Raw genomic sequence first — 20,986 nt, 5'->3', positions numbered from 1 at the left:
AAAGCATCTGCCTGCAATGCAGGAGACCTGGGTTCGATCCCTGGGTCGAGAAGATCCCCTGGAGAAGGAAATGGCAACCCACTCCAGTATTCTTGCCTGAAGAATCCCATGGACAGAGGAGCCTGGTGGGCTACAGCCCATGGGGTCACAAAGAATCGGACACGACTGAGCGACTTCGCTTCACTTCATTTCACTTAGAGAATGAAAGAAAGGAATTTTTAAGAATTACAGCGGAAATTATATTGGGTTGGTGAAAAGGTCTGATTAGTGAATACATTATTCAGTGAAGTTCTTGGTGAAAATTAAAAATAGGTTTTTAATTTTTACTTAAAACTGAATAAACTTTTTGGCCAACCCAATAAATTGTATCTACTTCAATGTTTGTTAAAATTCTAAAGGAAACATTAGAATTATTATGATTTACTCTTTTTTTGTGTGGACTGTGTGGTTCCTGGAATGAGCCACTGGGCCATTTGAATAGCTTTCTTTATTGAGTGGGAAATTGTCAGCGAGAAAATCAACACTGGTCTTTGGCTTTAAGATATGAGTATTGGGGACATTTGAGAATGAGCAGCTCTTCAATGACTTTCTAATTTTTCATCTTTTGTATCCATATGATGCTTTCAGGTTTCTGGAATTGCATGCATTTGCATTATCTCATTTTATCCCTGAAACAGCCTCCCAAGGATTAGGTATCATTATCCCTCCATCTTAAATAGCCTTTCCTTTCACTCAGCTGCTCAGACCAAGATCCTTGGAGTCATCTCTGACATGTTTCTGTCCCCCACCCTTCATCTCACCCATCATCAAGTCCTCTTCCTTCCACCTTCAAGGTAAATCTAGAGTTTAGCCTCTCATCACCACCACTGCACCCCCTCACTTGTTGCACTTGCCTCGAAAGCAGTTCCCTGGCTGCTGCCCTTGCTTCCTATCAGCTATCTCCCACTCTGAAGCCAGTGTAATGTTTTTAAAAAACACAAGTCAGATCCTACCACTTGAATGCTGGAAAATCTCCAGTGATTCCCCAAGCTCATTTAGAATAAAGGTCAGTGTTGTTTCCATGGCTCCAAGGCCCTGTCTGATAAAGACTCCACTGCCTGTCTGACCTTGATCATGGCTCCAGCCTTACCGGCCCCCTTGCTCTTCACCAAGGACTTCATGTGTACCCCCATCTCAGGGCCCTCGTCCCCACTGTTTCCTCTGCCTTGGAAGTCCCTTCTCTCCCACCCAGATGGATATCTTGATTTCTGCACCTCTCTGCACCTTATGAGATGCCTTTCCTGACCCACCTATCTTCTCTCTACCTTTTTCTCTCTCTCATCTTTCTTTGTTTCACCAGAGCGCTTACAGTCATCTCACATACCAGCTATTTCTTCATTTATTATTTTGTTGTCTGTCTTCCCCACTGGACTTTGAGTTCCTTATCAGCAGAGGCATTTGTCTTCTTTGTTCAGAGAAGCTAGTACAGTGCCTGACTGTACTAAAAGTTCAATAAATTTGTTGCCATATAAATGAATATGGATGAATGAATGTCTGCTTTACAAATAGGAAAACTGAGGTTTATAGTGGTGAGCACACTTGCCCAGGGCAGAGTAAACATCAGAGCCAGGTCTAGAATTGTGTTATTTCTTTTCATTTGAAATGAAAGAAATCAACTTGATGGAAGGCCTGAAACATGAATAAAATATAAAGCTTCCCATGGCTCCGCTGGGAATTCATTCAGTGAACCACAGTCCACTCAAGCAGAGGTAATTTACAGCAATTCTTCTGATTTTTGGGGGGCTGATTTTTCTAATTTAATAAAAACTATAAAACTTAAATCCAAAAAGTTCAACAAACACATGTTTAGAAACATGGAAAAAAACCCTATAGAAAAACACAGTGTAAGTATAATGTTAATAACCAGTAATAAAGAGCAAATCATAAAAGCAGCCAGAGGACAACAAAATGTTGCACACACAAGAACAAAATAGTAGAGGGGAGGAGAGGGTGAGATGCATGGAGAGAGTAAGGTGGAAACTACATTACCCTATGTAAAATAGATAGCCAATGGGAATTTGCCATATGTCTCAGGAAACCCAAACAGGGGCTCCATATCAACCTAGAGGGGTGGGATGGGGAGGGAGGTAGGAGGGAGGGAGATGGGAGGAAGGAGGGGATATATGTACACCTTCTGCTGATTCATGTTGATATTTGACAGAAAACAACAAAATTCTGTAAAGCCGTTATCCTTCAAATAAAAAATAAATAAATTAAAAAAAGAACAAAACCGTGCTTGTTAGAAACATTGCAAGTGAGGGCCTTCCCTGGTGGTCCAGTGGCTAAGACTCTATGCTCCCTATGCAAGAGGCACAGGTTTGATCCCTGGTCGGGAAACTCTAGATCCCGCATTTTTGCAACTACGACCTAGTGCAGCCAAAATAAATAAATAAATATATTTTTCAAATGCTTAAAAAAAGCAGCATTACAAGTGGGAAGACAGAGGAACAACACCTTTAATGTTCTCAGATCTATATACCCAATGAGAACATCTTTCAAAATGACTGACAGAATTGTCAGCCATGTTTCTTAAAATCCTCTATCCTCTTCCATCTTTTTAGCTGTACCATTGCTCTAGACTTCTTGTTCTTGAAAACGATCACATTCCTCTTCCTGCCCCATAAGTCTTCAAGGCACCACTCATTTTCGTAGTCTCTCAATCAGTACTACCTAGAATGACCTACTTGAATATATTTGGGATTCCACTTTATTTCCCATGGGCTTATTTTCTATAATTAGATCAATTAAATCAAGTTAGCTGATAATGTTGTTTAAATCATCTAAATTCTTACTGATTTTCTATAAATCATTGAAGTCTGACTATAATTGTGGCTTTATTTCTTTCTGCTTGAGAGTTCTGTCCATTTTTACAGCATATATTTTGAAGCTGTCCATCTTTGCATCATACATTTTGAAGCTCTGTTATTAGATGCATCAACATTTAAAATGACTATGTCTTCTTGATGAATTGACCCTTTTATCACTATAAATTGATCTTTATCCCTGGTAATATTTGGCCCTGAAATTTATTTGGCATGACAGTAATAAATATAAACACTCCAGATTTTTAAAAACTAATGTTGGCATCATAAATCCTTTTGCATCCTTTTATTTTCTTGCCTACTTGTGTCTTTAGATTTAAAGTGTATTTCTTGCAGGGATCATATAGTTAGGTCTGCCTTTTAAAATCCAACCTGAAGATCTCTGCCATTGGGCATTAAATATCCTGTTAATTGGGATATTCAGCCTATTTCTGTTTAATGTGGTTATTGATAAGGTTAAGTTTAAATTAAATTGGTATTTGTCATCTTGATGTTTGTTTTCTGTATATCCCAACTGATAGTTATTCCCTTGTTTCCCTACCTACTTTTGAATTAGTTGAATACTTTGATTCCATTTTATCTTCTTCATTGTATTGCTTTATATAAATGCCAATTTATATAAATCCCAAGTGACTAGAACGTACTCCTCTCTGAACCTCATTTTGCTCAGCATAAGATGGGGGTAATGATAATATTTATCCTAGAGGATGAAATGAGTTGATAAATGTAAAGCATGTAGGACAGGATCTGAACATGGGAAGAGCCACGGCCACAGCTACAGAAGAGCTGGTGGCGGTGGCGGTTGTCATCGTCCATGTCATTTGCTTTCGTCTATACTTCGCACCTTTTCTCAGTGCATGCCTCTTCCTGCTGAGATGCTGCAGGAAGATGGAAGCACCTGGAGCCTTAGCACTTGGTAATCTCTTTCATTCCTCAGTGAATGAAGGGACGCTTCCTAGTAGTAGTAATGGCTTTTGTCCTCTTGTGATTGGTCTTCTTAGGAAAAAGTCTCATGAAAAATTTCTAGCAACAGCAACAAAAAGGGATCTCTGCCTTATTATATTGTGATGGTCCAGGCACCATGGTGACACAGGAGTAGCGGGACACAGAGGAGAGCTAGTATAGCCTCCTACATGCTGAGGACTGAGGCGCACGCTGCACTTCAACCCAGGCGGCACCAGTTCTTCGTTTCTAGGCTCCTCCGTGACTTCTGGTTCCACAGTCCCCCCAGAATGAAACCTCCGCCTCCCTGGTTTCCAGGTCTGTCTTAGCCACCTTCACCCTTTTGTAAGGGGAAAGTGATTCTGGCAGATGTTGCGAGGGGGCCATGTACTCTTCTCCCTCCGCTGGAGGCTCATCCCTAGGCACCCGAGGAGACACCCGAAGATACACAATCAGCATTTCCCCACGAATAGCCATTGAACACCCTCCGTGTGCTCCTCTAGGACTAAACACAGACAATACTTAATAAACAGAGCTGCGGACATTCACAGACTCTGCTTGGAAGACTGCCCCGTGTTTTTCTTTTTACACAAATGACAACTATGCAAGCCTCACCCTGGGTGCTCCTCTGCTAGGTGGTCCCAGAGCAGAGGGATGCTGGCGCCAGGGACTCCTCCATGCATTTGTTCAAGATTTCCTGGACCCAAAATTGAACTGAACCCAAGTGGATCTTTCTCCTCCCTTTGTAGTCCTTTATAGTTCACTCTGGACTCTCATATAGCTAAAATGCCACCAGTGAATGGCAGGGATGTCAGTGTCTCACAGGCATGGATTTTAAGAAAATGTTACAAGCAAGGATATGTTAGAAGCATGATGCAGAGTTTTGCCTGGAGCCTCAAACCCAAATATGTGAACGTTGCTTTATTTCCCAGTAGATGTGTGCCAGAAGCTGAACACAAATTGAAATAGAGAATCCAATGATGAATCCTTTACAGAGTTGGTAATTGCATATATTGGGTTGACCAAAAAGTTTGTTCAGGATTATCTGTGACAGCATATGAAAAACCCAAACAAACTTTCTGGCCAACTCAATAATTCTTTCAACTAGGACTACTATTTTTTACTACTACTACTAATAACAACAAACATCCATAATGCCTAACATTACTGAGCACTTACTATGTGCCAGTTACTAGGTGAGTCATCTTCATCACTCCTCACAACAACCAAATGAGGTAGATGCTGTGCCATCCCCATTTGACAGCTGAGTAAGCTGAGGCATGGGGTAGCTAAGCCAAAAGATAGCTAATGGCAGGCTAATTCCCACCTCAGTACTTCCACCTTGAGTTTAAGATATAACTGTTCAGCTTAGCTTAGGCTCCCAGCGCTATAATATTCATATGTCTCTTCCCAAATCCAGATTTCTACATATCTGGATGTCTTGAAGAGACAGCTGAAGGCCACTGCCCACACGGGTCTGTCTGTGGATTGAAGAGCTGGAGTGTGAGGTGGGAAGCAGGGGGAAAACCACCTGTACATCTACAGTGAAAGAATTCCATCTGCTCCAGGTGCATTCCATTCTGCTTAAGGAGCATGTTCCAACCTAAGAAAATACAGAGCTGGAGCTAGCTAGACAGAAACAGTACATTGTAGCCCTCCATTTTTCTCAGTTTTGACATGTTCTGTTATGTGCCAGATTAGCAATAAATTCTGAGGAAGACCTCAGATGGAAAACCCTTCTTTCAGGCAAACCAAATGATACTTTCTAAAGGAGGATTAATTTTTCTCTGATCCCACTCAGCTTTCCTATTCAGTAGCTTTTAACCACAAGTCTTCTCTGATTGGAATAGCCATTCATGTTCTTAGTTCAATAAAAAAAAGCCAGTGTTTGTGATTTGCAAGAGGAAGAATAGCATGCTGCAAGGGCAGTCTAGAGCCACTGTTCCAGGTGTAAATTCTGGTGATGTCATTCACCAGCTTGAAGCCCTAGAGAAGTTACTTGAGCTTTCTGAACTTCATTTCCCTTAGCTGTAACATAGGAGTAATAACATAGTGACATACCCAGTAGTAAGTTCTTACTTTGTGCCAGATATTGTTCTAAGCACTTTCTACTTCATTAGCTACTTTAATCCTTACAACAGCGCTTGAAATAGGTACTATTATTCTTATCTCCATCGTACAGAGGAGAAAACTGAGGCAGAGGTGTTTAGTAACTTGCCGAAGGTCACTCAGGAACCTAGGCAATATAGCTCCAAATTCAAGTTCTTAACTCCCCCAAGTGGGTGTAATCAATTCATGTAAAGTACTGGGCACACCACAGAAGAATAGTTAGACTTCACTAAGCAGTAGCTAGTATTTCTGTTATGACGGAGAAAAACTAATGATTCCATATGAATTATATTCTGCAACTTCAAGTGAACTCGTTTTCCTACTTGCATTCTCCTCAGTTAAAACTACACTTTATGGGACTTCCCTGGCAGTCCAGTAGTTAAGACTTTGCCTTCCGATGCAGGGGGTTTGGTTTGATTCCTGGTCAGGAACTAAGATCCCACACGCCTTGTGGCCAAAAAAGCCAAAACATGAAACAGAAGCAGTATTGTAACAGATTCAATGAAGACTTTAAAAATGGTCCACGCCAAAAAAAAATCTTAAAAGAACTGTAACTCTTTAGATGTAGTAGCTGTGTTTGTGTTTTTTGAATCTCTTTATACAGATTTAGGTCAAGAAGAAAGAAAAAGTGGGTAGTAGCTGCTAGAAAAGTATGAGACTTACAGTCTTACCAGTCGTTACCAAAAACGCAAAAACCTTTGCCCGTTGTCTGTATTTGATCTTTCATTTCATCTGTTTCCCTGTGTACATATGTGCAAGGACAGATCTTACCACATATGGAGCTGTTAATAGCTGTTAGTAATGATATGCTTATGTATGTTTTATAATTAGACTGACATTCATTGTGCATCTACTTCTTGCCAACTTTGTGCTTATGCTTCACAAGCATCATCTCATTTAATCCCCACAACAACCCTGCAAGAGAGAACTGTTTCTGGCCATGCTTTTCCAGAGTACAAAGTGGTTAAGTATCTTGTCCAACACCTTGGATTAAGCAGAAAAACTGGAACTGGAAGAATATACTCTTAAGCAGTACAAACCAATAAGCCACTCTCTCCTTAGACCTGGCTGAGGCTTCCTTTTAAGGTCCATTTCTTCCATGGATACATTAATATATTTCCAGAAGGTTAAGAGCACTGTCCAAGGTAGCTAGGTGATCCACATAACCAGAGCTGCCCGTGTTGGCCTCAGAGCTGATAAATTGACCCGCCAACCAGCCTTTCCCACAGCCTCAGCCACCATCCTCTGGTCTGCACCCCTGTAACCATCTCCTCAATGATTTCCCTGCCTTCCCTCTTGCCCTTTCAATCTACAGTGCATTAAGCACTCAGCAACTGCTGGGATCCTCTTAATTAGAAAAGAAAATGTGTCACCCCCCCCTGCTTGAAACCCTCTCATAGTTGCGCATTCTTATTTCGATTGAATGTATTCCTGATCTAGTTGACCCATCACCACTGATGCTACACAACACCATTTATGATACACAGATAAGCATATAGTTAAAGAGTTACATATTTTAATGTGTACTATGCAGTATAATATAAAATTAGTATATAAATATAAACATGATATGACAATTCCTTTCAAAATAAACCTATTCATGTTAAATAAGTCAAGTTAAAGGAAAAAAAAGGCAAGTAAATTATATGATAGATGGATTGATTTGGAATAAATCATGGAAGTGCAGTGTGAGTGGCTGAAGTTGGGGACCCCCCCTCATGTCTACAGCGGAGACTCAGTGAAAGTGTTTCCCCAGGGAAATCCATGCTAGAATGTGCAGATGGTAGGATCCATCCTGAGGCCAGAAAGAAGATGCAAATCATTCTGGTCTGTGGTTAACCATGGCCCTCAAATGTGGGCTGAGACTGAAAGAGGGGAGGTGTGAGCAGAGTGAGGAACTTTGCAGGAGGTAAAAATCAGCTACACTTGCGGCTGAGGAATATGCATGAGGACCCAGATGACTCTGGTCTGTGGCTTGAAGGTCTGACTGCTTTGGCCACCAGCCACTCCCAGAAGCCCTTGAAATTTGTCAAACAGTGTATGTTTTCATTAGGTGCATTCTTCATTACATTCCAAAGCGGAAATTCTGTCTGATTGCAGGTGAAGTGGGAACTTGGAAGTAGGCCAGTTGGTTTTTGATAGCAGGTAAAGCCAGTTTGGGAACTTGGGGATTTGAATGCATTTGAGTATGACCAGGTCTCTCTTCAGCTGATCCAATAAAGCCTGAAAAGCACCAGCCTCACTTCCTTAATCAGTGCCAATTCAACATGTATCAGTCCACAAGGCCGGGCGTGGGGGATAATTCATGAATCAGTAACTGTCAGTTACACTGATAATAGAATCTTTGAAGTATGCCTTTGTAATTCTTAACCTCCCTTAATTTTTTTTTTTCCTGTATGAAGAATGATTTCCATCAACAGACGAGCGTTTGGGGGAGGAAGGAGAGGTGTAGGGAGGACTTGCTGCATCAGCTTGATTCTTCCTTTCTGTATCATACCTTCATTTGCCAGAATCACAGCAGAAGCAAACAAGGGAAGTTTTTCCCGAGTAAGACTTGAGGAGAGGTGAAAGAGTTAGAGTTGTAATATTTAGCACTATTCTTTTCTCTCTTGTGCAGCAGCAGGAATTTCCCTACCTACAAGACTCTTAGCACATAAACAAATTAAGGGGCAGTATAATATTTTCCAAGGTGCTTAACCTGACAAGGAGTTTAAGTCGAGTCTGATGGGCCACAGTGCTTTCTATAAGTGGAAGTAAATCCTGCCTCCTGTTCCTTATCCTCAACCACACCCCCAAATCTGCTTTCTGTTTCTGAGCCCTGTGAATTTCCTTGTCCATGAGCACCCAGCAATTTAAACAGTGCACTTGCTCAAGCTTAATGCACCTCTGGTCTTTTTCTTTTCTTTAGGTATTTATGGGCCATCGGTAAGAATGTCTGGAAGAGATGGAAGAAAAGATTCTTTGTCTTAGTGCAGGTAACTCTTCAACTCTAATATCAAACTTAAGAGCCATTATTTTTAAACACTTGATAGGATTCATTAATGTTTTGAGGGTTCCCTGGTGGCTCAGACGGTAAAGATTCCACCTGTAATGTGGGAGAGCTGGGTTCAATCCCCGGGTTGGGAATATGCCCTGGAGGAAGGCATTGCAACTCCACTCCACTCCAGTATTCTTGCCTGGAGAACCCCCGTGGACAGAGAAGCCTGGTGCGGGCTAGAGTTCATGGGGCTGCGAAGAGTCGGACATGACTGAGCAGCTAAGCACTTTAATGTTTTTCATATAATTTACCTTAAGGGCACAAAGCTCAAGTGTTTAACTCGATGAACTTCTATTTATTATATATCCATGCAGTCACCATTCAGAGAGATACAGAACATTTCCAGTGCCTAGATGCCTCTTTTTCCTACTTTTACATCACTTTGAAATTCTAAACATTAATACATGCTAATAATGTTTTAAATTCTAAAAATATAGAAATACATAGGAAAGGCGGTAACAGTAGACCCTCACCTCTGCCAGTGATGCAGGGCCCAGGGAGAGAGCAAGCGTGTGCCTGTTTTACAGGAATCTGCTGTTTCTAAAAGCATGAAGATTGTCATTATGAGAAAAGCCACAAGTTAGTTGGACTTTTTACATCTTTTTCTTTGTTTCATATGTTTGGTTGTGAATTACCTGTGGAAAAACATTCCAATCTCACTGATTTCTGAGGCTTCCAGATCCCCAATAATTAAGATTACCTTTCTAAACATATCTTTCCACATAGATGTTTTTTAAAAAAAATAACCAAACTCTTCATGTTTTTTATTAACATTTTTTTTTTTGTTTTTGAATACAAATTATTGTCGACACTGAGTTTTCCTTTTTGATGTCCTTTGGGCTTCTCCAGTTGGGACTGTTACTAACCATGCAGCCAGCAACATCTCTGTATATATAGATGCAGGTGTAGATACAGATATTGGTACTAATAATACACTAGAAATATATAAATGATATCACTGCTCTCTTCTGTGCTTCCTTAAGAAAAATATAATTCCAGAATAGTAATATGTATCCTTGAAAAATCTCGCTCTTCTTTTTTTTTTTTTTTAATTTGTTTGCTTTTTGCATCAGGATTCTTCAGTTTATAAACGAATTTGCCATGACCTCTTTTTAATTTGTAAGTTCCACCAGAGCATGTAAACTATAATTCATTTTGTCAGAATTAATTTATGCTGTACTTTGAAACATGTCATAAAGTGAGTCAACTTGTAATTTAAATTTAAGTGACTAAAGGTGTTTCTGGGTTACTGTGTTGGCTTTGGGGCCTCCCTGGTAGCTCAGCTGGTAAAGAATCGCCTGTAGTGGAGGAGACCCTGGTTCAATTCCTGATTTGGAAAGATCCCCTGGAGAGGGGAACGGCTACCCACTCTAGTATTCTGGCCTAGAGAATTCCATGGACAGAGAATCCTGGTGGACTATAGTCCTTGAGGTTGCAAAGAGGCTTGACTAGTATTTGGGGCTCTACCAATTCCGAAACCTCACAGTAAAGCAGCTGCCCCTTAGTCTAAATGGCCCTAAAAGTTCTACCAACCCTGAGCTTCTAAGGCTAGACCTTCTGTGGATCTATTCAAGCCTCTGCTGAGCCTCTCAGGCAGACTTCATCTCTCTAGCTGTAAGCAAGACATGATCTTTGCTTTCATGATTGCTCTAGGGTACAACAAAACCTCAAAATAAATTAGCCAAAGGAAAACTTTGGAATTTTTCCCACCCTTTCAAATGAGCCACGTCTAAGCGATAGAAGACATTTAATCCTTCAGTACATTTCCTTGAAATATCAGCTAACCAGCATTTAACCAGTACCTATTTTGATTAGGGCACATTGATAGATCATAGAGAAGAACCTGGAGACCTAGTCCTTACTTCCAAAAGAGTATCTCTTAGAGTTCCTCATAAGCAGACAGCAGAAACAGATGCAAAGCAATTATGATTTTAAAAAATGTATTTTGGAAGGCTTTTGTGGTAGTTGATACAGTTGTTGCAAAAGCTACTTCCCAGAGGAGTTCCAGAAATCCAGGCAGCAGGAAACATGGCCAGTGTCATTGCTGTGGCTGTAGGACAGAATCAGCTCTGACCATTTTCTATCCTTGCATCTCCACTCAAGGGTCGAATTTGAGACAGGGAGCTGGCTCAGTCCAGCTTGTGTCACACACCCAGCTTTTCACAGGGCAGGCCATGGCACTTTGACTCAGTGCCACTGAGCTGTCTCCAGTGCAAAATCAGGGTGCCGTTACCAGACGCAGAAGTGAAAGCTGAGCAGGCACAAACAGGTGATACCGACTCTAAGGAGAGCATGTAGGTTGAGAGAAACAGACATCAAAAGAAGTAATGCTGGATTATGGGTGATTCTCCCCTTCTGTGCCTCCCACTGGGCAGAGCAGCCCCGCTAGACTCACTTGTGAGTCTGGCCTCCTGCATAGACAGTGTGCTGCTTCAGGGTCAGTTCTGTTTCTGATTCCTCCAGCTGTCCTTCCCTCCCCTCAGCTCCAACACATACCCTGTCCTGCTCAGTGTCTGGCATGCTTACTCAGGAAGTGTTTGGTGGAAGAAAGAAGGCAAAGGAGGAGAGAGAGAGCCCAGGCAGTGCTTCAGGTGGTTCTGAGAAAGGAAAGGTCATATGGCCTGCAGAGTGGCTGGCGACACCTTCTCAGAGGAAGTGGGACAAGCGGCCTTGTCACGTGATACAAAGTCTCGTCTCCCACGGTGGCAGCTGGTTCCTGGACACAAGACTTTCCTCTGAGAATCTTTGAAATGACAGAGTGCTTAGGAGATGTGGCTGATCTCTTACTTCGGGAGAGATTTCACTCTTCAGGAAAAAAAAATTAATTGTGCTGAAAATGTTAATGAAGCTATGTCTATACAATATGTACTGAACCCGAAAGAAGAGAATGATTGTTGTAAGCCAGGCAACTGGAACACAGACATTTTAGGGCATTCACACCAAGCCTTCTACCAAAAGAAGATAAGAATCACCCAGTAGCTACAAACCAAGCTCTGAGCTCACTTCTGAAAATCATGAAAGGACCTTGGAGGCCCACCTAAAGCTCAACATCTTTCCTACAAGGATTTTGTGAGATGTTTCATGTACATGTGATACTCATTCACTTTAAAGAGCCCTTGCGGTACATTGGGTACAGGGATCCCTCAAACTAAACCTGTTTCAATCTAAACCCAATGCTTCCCTTAACACCTATGGCTTACAGAGATGATACGACAGCCTTACCATCACCAAGGTAATGGGGGAGCCAGGAGGAGAGCTCAGGTTTTGTTGACCTTTTTGTCCTGTCCACTACAACAATGTCTCAGAGCAGTTTTAGTGGCCTGCCTGGAAAATACTGCGTCACTTTTGGATTCTGCTCATCTTTCCATCTCTGCTGTTTAGATGATCACACTTACAGGCACTCTATGAAAATGATAAACAAAAACTTAAGCACTCTGAAACAACCCCAGTGCCAACAGAACTGCAAGAGAGAAGTTCAAGGCCCCAAATCCTGGCCCAATTCAGGGAAACCAAAAATACCCCAAGTTGCTTGAAGAGAAAGATGATGGTCCAAATGGTGCCCATTGGCACTGGGCAGCTGCATGTGGTATGGAATCCAGTCTAATAGACAGATGATTTTGAGTTTCTTTTCAGCCACTGCACCGTTCCACTGACACCCAGCATGCAAAAGTAAAAACAGGAGAACCTGGACTTCCTGGTGGTCCAATGGTTAAGACTCCACGCTTCCTCCGCAGAGTCTCTGGTTCCATCCCTACTTGGGGAGCTGAGTGTGTGGTGCGGCCAAAAACAACAAAACAAACAGGAGAACCGGTCTGATCAAATCTGAGGATGGGTGAGGGAGCTGGGAAGAAGCAGATCCCCCACCCTGTCCTGTCCTCACTCCCCAGCAGCCTCAGAGGGGTCTCTGTGGACAACGTGAAGCCACCACTCAGGAAGCACAGCTACCCACATGACTCAATGAATGTTTGTTTCCTCTCCATTCGGACGGAGTGTTTTTTTATAGAGACTTGGTGATGTATCATTTCCAACAGGATCGTGAGTTCCTTTAGATTTAATACAAGGAAAATTGTTTGGAAAGCCTAAAGAGAGAACATATCCAACGCCAGTCTCCTCAGAGTCCATCTCCTCCCACCCCAGCTGTCTGTCTCTCTCTCACACACACACGCACATGGTCTCCTTTTTTGTCCATAATGCAGAATTTTTGCATTCTGTCTTAATGAGATTTCCTTTTAGAGCTAAGCTGCTACCTTGGGAACAAAAAAATAGCCTGTTAATGGACTTCCTACTGACCAGGGACTAAGGCCACCCTTTGAGGAGTGTTGAGCCAAAGCAGCAATTCCCGTGTATAAGGATCAAGGCTAAAACGATGGTGAGTGACTAGAGACTAGAGCACCACCGGCCCTGGTGGGAATGAAGCCGTTTCAGGGGGTTTCTGTGACAGAGACTTCAGTGTTGCTCCGCCGTGTTTTCCGGTTATGGACCTGGACTGCCTGGACTGCGTGTTGATTAAAACGCAGATTCGGGAGCCATGCAGAGGCCTCTGACACAGAGAAGACTCTGAGATGGAGCTCAGGAACCTGTGTCCTTGACACGCAGCCCAGGAGGTGCTGGTGCAGGGTGTCAAGAGACCACCTGTGAAGAAACACTGCTCAGAAGTCATTGTCCCTGTTAAACCAAGTCTCTCATTCCTTGTAGACTATGCTCTCTCAGAGTATATGTTCTCCAAGAAAATGAGCCTCAGGGTAACTGAACTGCCGGGGCCGTGGTCAGGACCAAGCGCATTGATTACCATTGTCAGGAACTATGACCAGACCGCTGCTAATGATGATTAGCCCCACTCTGAGCTTCCCATCTTGGGTTGGAAGGGGAGGAGTGGACGCAGCCAACTCCTCACCCATATCAGATTAGAAAGCCTCACCTCTATCATCTTCTTATTTTAAAATATTTTTCTTCCACCCCCCCCCCCATGATTTATTGTTAAAATCAGTTTTTAACTGGTCTTCAGTCAAATTATTTCTGAGATACTTGTCCCCTTTTAGCACCTTTATATGATTTCTCTAATAATGCTGATAATTCTATTTTACGGCCTCTCGGAGTTTGCAAGGTGTTTATCAAGCTGGTCTTCACAATGTTTCTGTGCTGTAGTGAGGACCCATCTTACCCCCTCTACCACCCAAGTTCCACATAGGACGAAACAGAAGCCGAGGCTGCTTAAATGACTTGCCCAGGAGCAACAGCTCATAGGCCACCAGTGTGCAGCCTCACACAGGTCTTCTGATTGCAGGTGGCTTCCATGACGCCAGACTCTCAGATGAAACTGAGCAGTCACAGCAGCCTACAGCTCTCTCACTTGCATCAGTGAGAGCCTAAGTAGTCCCAAAATAATATCTTGTCTCTGATTCCCTAGAGATAATATGAAAGTGAAGTGGAAGTTGTCATCGTTCAGTCACGTCTGACTCTTTACAACCCCATGGACTTAGCCCGCCAGGGTCCTCTATCCATGGGATTTCCCAGGCAAGAATAGTGAAGTGGATTGCCATTTCCTTATCCAGGGAATCTTCCCGACCCCGGGATCGAATCCAGGTCTCCTGCATCGCAGGCAGATTCTTTGCCATCTGAGCCACCAGGGAAGCCCTGAGAAAATATAGAAATAACATAATGTCCCTAAATTCTGACCATTCCAACTTTCTAAAAATCTAAATCTGAATAAGCTAGCATATTGCCTGATAATGTAAAGCACCTCATAATACAATAGTTACCACCCAGAAATCAATATTAAGTTAACCATGAAAGTGAATTGTTAGACATGGAGTATGTGAATGATTAGTCACTGAATGAATGTTCATTCTTGCCACTCAACTTCACAAGTGCCCTAAAAGACGTTTATATTTATATTCTGTAAACAACAATCATCAACCTGAATTAGCTTAAGTTTTAGAAGAATTTTATTGGTTAGTTATTAAATTACTAATTAGCTAAAGAGTTTTTTGACATGGCTGGATCCAGAGCTTAAACAAAGTCACCAAGACTCAGTCTCTATCTGAACCATTTCTTTGCTTTTTTTTCCTGTTATCTTTTTATCTATCCCTACTATTTTATCAAGAACATTTTCAAACATAGAGAAATTGAAAGAATTTTACAGTGAAAACCTCTAAAAGCACCGATTAAATTCTTCTATTAGCATTTTACTATACTTGTTCCATTACAAATTTTTTTTAAATTACAAATCTCTTACCTATTTATGTATCATCCATTCATCCATCCACCCACTGATTTTTGAGCAGCTTCATTGCTTATAGAATCTCTTGACTGTGCTTTCCTCTAAACTGGCTTCATTCTTGAGGAGCCCTCTCCATGTAGCAAACTCTGGCAGGTCAGGAATTACAAGGCTTCACTGTTGTTCAGTCGCTAAGTTAAGCCCGACGCTGTTTGACTCCATGAAGTGTAGCATGCCAGGCTTCCCTGTCCTCCACTATCTCCCAGAGTTTGCTCAAATTCACATCCATTGTGTCATTGATGCCATCTAATCGTCTCATCCTCTACTGTCCCCTTCTCCTTTTGCCTCCTTTTACAACAGTTTGGCAAGTCCCAAACCCTTGCTGTTCCCTCACACTTGAAGGTCTCTAGAAAATCTGAGGTTCCTTGCAATAATTAGAAATATTAAAAAATAAATCATTCCTTCTGTCCTCCTTTTTTTCCTAAAGTAAGTTGCCAAATTCCTTATTAAAATGGTCCTGATAAACCAATTTCTTTGAGCCCAAAGTTTGTCTGGAACAACTTCAACAGTATTGCCAGAAGGGGGCAGCAGCGTACAGCTCTCCAAGAAGCAAGACTCTTAAGTAGAAGAAGGAAAAGTCAAAAAGCCCCAAGCATGTAGTTATAGTAAATGCCTGAACCTTGAAGTAGCACCTTTCCGTTGTGATGTTTCGCTGATCTCAAATAAACTTCCCCAACCCTCTGTCTGGCTGATCATCACATTAATGTGCTATATAATGTCCAGTTTACCAGAGAGGTGAAGAATATCATTGCAGAGCAATTTCAACAATATCTGTTTACTCTCAGGTATGGAGAATCAGTTGTCTCTGGGATGAGTAATGGACTGGAGTAACATGTAAATCTGGAAGGGAGGAAACCTCTTTATTGGATGATAATACTCATTTTTCTAGAATCAATCAGACTCAATTAGTGAATGCCCATTACTTGGTAGATGTTGCTCATGGCAAGGGGAATATAACGAAGATATATGATTCTCTAGGCATGCCTTCAAAGGACTTATAATCTGGTAGGCAAATACACTTGCTCAGCTACTTTGTAGGAGAAAGTAGTGCCAAATGTAAGGAAACTGCTTACATAAATGCATATATTGAGTATTTGCCAGGTGAATATCACACACAATGTGAAAAGCTCTTCACCACTCAATTTATTCTTCTGCCACAATAAGACAGGTAAAATACAGAGAAGGACTCTGAGTTACATGTATGAGAATTTAGGAGAGCTGGGATGAGGTCCCAGGCCTATATGACCCCTACGCAAAGCTTCCATTCTTAATCCTCCTGTTTAGAAGAAGATGCTTATTGCAAAGCATAATACATGTCCACTTACGAACATACTCTTAGCAGCTTTATGTTTCCCTTGAAGCCCATCGAGACCCTGCAGTATAAGGAACAGATTCTGTAAACTGTAAGCACAGTAAAGAAATCCAAGTTAGGCAGAAAGTTTTCATCAGGAACCAACAGAGGGCAGCAAGAGATAAACCAACCAATGAAACATTCTCCCTAAGACTCCTGTTATCTTACTGCTGGGACCTTCAGGCCAGGGACTGTGGAAGATATATGCAGGATTTGAGAGCTCTAATTTCTTACCATTTAAAAAAAGGACAAATCTGATCCACGGAGGAGATAAAAAAATATCCCCTGCTGGGATCAAAGTTCACTTAGTAAATGTCTGTTTTAATAAAGGGAACTAAGATGAGGGATGTGGCACTCCTCCAAGACATTTGACATCCACGGATGGCAAGTATGCCCCTGAGCTTCTAGCCCGAAGCCTGAAGGATGCTTGCTCTTCCCTGGGCTCCTTGCAGACAGGCTGGATGCAGAAATGCTTAGTGTCCATGCTGAGTCTGGATGCACTGTGGCGACAGGATCCTGAAGGCCGGCCTGCAGCTGTGGAGCATGCACCCAGCACTGATGTGGGTGGAGGCTGGTGAGGGACAGGGGCTGAGGGTGGCTCTCCCGTGACTGGCGCCTAGAGATCAAGCACTCATTGCTTGTGACAGCATGTCACTCCTGCACTTGTCTGAGATGAAGGGAAGACTTTTCAAAGCAACCAAAGGCACCCCTTCCATGGGAAGGGCGAGGAAGAAATGAGATGTGTGGCTCAGTGCAGAGAATTGACCTGCAAAACATAAAATACTAAAAGAAATGGAGACGGGTGTAAATAAAAATCTAGTCCCTAACTTATGACTGAAAGACCTGTGTTGAGTCTGAGAGCATGACAGCCTCAGCCAGAGCCAGGGCCAAAGTCATAGGTAGGAGCTATAAAATTGCTGCCATGCAACCAGTTTTGACCTACCCAAATGTGAATTTCATGTAGCTTAGCCCAATTAAAATATAGCAGTCATGATAATAGCTAACTTTTCTCATGAAGAAGGAAATGGCAACCCACTCCAATGTTCTTGCCTGGAGAATCCCAGGGACGGGGAAGCCTGGTGGGCTGCTGTCTATGGGGTCGCACAGAGTCGGACACGACTGAAGCGACTTAGCAGCAGCAGCAGCAGCAACTTTTCTCAAGCACTTCTAAGCATCAAGAAAAGATTTGAAATGCATTTCAGATAGGAACTCATTCAATCCACACAATAAGGCAGTGACAAGGTAGGTTCTCAGATTATATCCATCTACAGGTGAGGTATCAGGCCCAGAGAAGTCTCTTAACTTGCTCCAAGTCACACAGCCAGGAGATGGAAAAATGCAATCTGAACCCAGCTCCAGAGTGCAGGGCCTCAGGGGAAAGGACAGGCTTGAATGGGGAGGGTTTATGCAAGGAAGACGGACTCTAGGGAATCAACCTTACACGTCTCTGCTTCTCCTTTTCAGGTGAGTCAGTACACATTTGCCATGTGCAGTTACCGGGAGAAAAAAGCCGAGCCTCAGGAACTTCTCCAACTGGATGGCTACACCGTGGATTACACGGACCCCCAACCAGGTACCTGCCCACCTGCTAGGCCATGAACCCACAAAGCTCTTTCCCTTCCCTCCATGTTGGACACTGAGCCAAGTTACTAGGGCGCCACAGCCACAGCTCACCATCCCCTGGAGGTTCTGTCCTGAATGAAGAAGGGCCAATTCCAGTCCGGGGTTTGTTTTGACTCAAGGGATCCTCATAAAACCAAAATGAAAATGTAGTACGTTTTTCTTTTATGTAGCTGTGCCCACCTCAAATTTTAATTCCACCAAAAAAATGTTCAATAGAAATTCCTGAAAAAGAAGTCCTACATGTACTCTCATGAGTGTGTGTGTGTGTGTGTGTGTGTGTGTGTGTGTGTGTGTGTGTCTTATTCACCAGTGATGCGTGGGCTTGGCAGGTGTGTGTGTGTCTTATTCAACAGTGATGCGTGGGCTTGACAGGTGTGTGTGTGTGTGTTGTGTCTTATTCACCAGTGATGCGTGGGATTGGCAGGTGTGTGTGTGTGTGTCTTATTCACCAGTGATGCACGGGCTTGGCAGGTATTGTGTTTCCTTCCCTGTAGGTCCACGTTTGCTGAGTACAAGTCACAGTTATCTAATAGTACTTGAAAAGAAAGTCTTCTCTAAACCGTTTTTTTTCTCCTAAAAGACACCAGTCCACAGCGTAGACATCCAAACTCAGCCTTATGTAACTAAGAGAACCACACAAATGGTAGTATTTCTCAGAAGTTCTACATTGCATAAGTTCTACATCCTGCCCTCTCACACCTCTCTCCAAACCCATGTTATCTTTTTCCCAGAAAGAAAAAAAAAAATGAATAGAAATCTGCCTCAAGGAACCTTCAAAATGGGGGGGGGTGCGAAATCATTTCAGCATATTAATGAGCAACAGGCACCAACAGCCCTCTCCCAGAGAAGTTTATTTTTATGCCAAATCTGCACAAGGAAAGCATTTCCAACCATACTGCATTATTTGGCCCAAAACCTTTTTTTCTACTCCCATATTGCTCTTCCACATGCAACAAAATACACATAAAGGAAAAACAGAGTCTGAGAGAAGATGGGGCGTTAACCTGAAAAGGTGTAACTGGGAAGACCTCTGGCCCAGTTCACTTGGAAAAATTATCATCTCAGTGGGCGTCAGAATTGTCACTCCCGAGTGCTTTGGACCAGACCTGCCCCCTCAGACCTCCACGGATAATTCGCGTCCTGCCAGAGCATGATACAGAGCTGACCACGTAAAATGTGTCAGGACTTTAAAGGCTCGTCCTGGAAATCCCTCCTCATGAACAGGACCCTGGAGTCTGAGCCAGTTTCACACAACAGCTAGAGCAAAGGATGTGGCCCCTGTATTAAGAAACAAACCCTTGTGGCATTCTGCAGTAGTTTCTTCTCAAATTAGGGCATTCCCTTCAGAGAAATAGTCCCTCTTTCCCAAGACCTCCATTTTAAAGTGGGAAACTCAGGGACCAATATGAGCAAGAAAAACAGCACTATTTTGTGACACTACCTCCTTTTAAGCCAGTTCCCTTTTCCTTTCCTCTACATGATAGCATTTGGATTTCACTGCAGTCCACCAAGTACATAGGACCAGAATTGTCATCTCATTTTGTAAAGGAAGAAGCAGCACTGGGACTTGAGGTCTAACCCATCTCACCCTTTGGCACCTGCAGTAAAACATGGCTATGTGTACAGCTCTAGTGAAGCTTGAGTTGTTATCTTCTCATAGGGAAGCAAGCAGACCTCTCTGCAGTGGGGAGAAGGCTGTTCCATCTACATGCAAAAGGAGTAGCTGTGCACACACGTTGTAAAAGCTTCTCTTCTTTTTCTTCACATTGATCCCCTGGGATATAATTTATAAATTCCTTTACCAAGGATGTAAATGGAAAGCAGAGTGATTATGTTCTTGAGAATAAAGCAGAGTCTTCTCTGCCTTTCTGTGTGCCAAGTCCTAGTTATTTTCAAAGCAACGTTTGATTGAAAATGGAGATTCAGATTCTCCCAATTGTCATGGGAAAAAATCTAACCTAGAATTTTTTAAAGAGTGATTGTGAAAAATAATAGTTCGTGAACCCTAAACCTAACCAAGAACCAGAATCCTCCGGTTCAGATAAGCACTCTGGGGACTTCCCTGGTGTCCAGACATCAAGACTTAGCCTTTCAGTGCACATTTGATCCCTGGTCAGGGAGCTAAGATGCCACATGCCTTGTAACTAAAAAAAAACAACATAAAATCAGAAGCAATGTTGTAACAAATTCAATAAAGACTTTAAAAACGGCCCACATCGGTCACTTACTAAATAATAAATAAGCACTCTAGGAGATTCTTTTGGACATTAAAGTTTGCAGCTGAAGATCAGGGTAATTAATACACAACTTGGCCAGTGTCCTCGGAGATTTGAGAAGTCTTCCCCTACTGCTGCCCACAAGGTGAGTGTGCACTTGAAGCCAGACCTCTGGGTCCAGCTGTCCTTCTCCTCTTCTTGGCTTTATTCTGGTTGTCAGTGGAACCAGCTGGTGGAGATGGGCCAGGTAGCCTCATAGCATAGACATCCTTGCCTTTGTGCTAGCCTGGATCGCAGCAGTCACCCAAATATAAACACTGGCTCTAAATCACCTCTTCCGGTATAGGGTCCTTTAAAAGTTGGTTTGGGGAGTTGGTAAATGACTGTAAGTAGTTTTTACATTTAGGCTCTTCATTTTAATCTAAAGATGAAACTGCTTCCCTTTATCTTTCCCTGGGTATGGTTCAAAGAGAATGCAACAATCTCTCAGTTCCTATTAGATTAAATAAGGAAGTCTTCAAATAAGAGGATATTCATTTGGAATAATTCAGTGGCACAATTTCAATGACT

General features: G+C 42.5%; 1 protein-coding gene across 1 annotated transcript in view; it reads left to right on the top strand.

The window, feature by feature from the left end:
• The window catches only part of CADPS (calcium dependent secretion activator), a 480,748-nt gene that overhangs the window by 305,410 nt on the left and 154,352 nt on the right, over positions 1-20,986 (top strand). Inside the window, exons 9-10 of the mRNA XM_052657031.1 lie at positions 8,821-8,887; positions 18,042-18,150. Coding sequence (XP_052512991.1) covers positions 8,821-8,887; positions 18,042-18,150 — 176 coding nt within the window. The remainder of the gene's footprint in view (positions 1-8,820; positions 8,888-18,041; positions 18,151-20,986) is intronic.

Source organism: Budorcas taxicolor, chromosome 1 (assembly GCF_023091745.1).
Source record: "Budorcas taxicolor isolate Tak-1 chromosome 1, Takin1.1, whole genome shotgun sequence".
NCBI lineage: Eukaryota > Metazoa > Chordata > Mammalia > Artiodactyla > Bovidae > Budorcas > Budorcas taxicolor.
The sequence above is the reverse complement of the archived record's forward strand: the minus strand, read 5'-3'. Positions and strand labels throughout refer to the sequence as shown.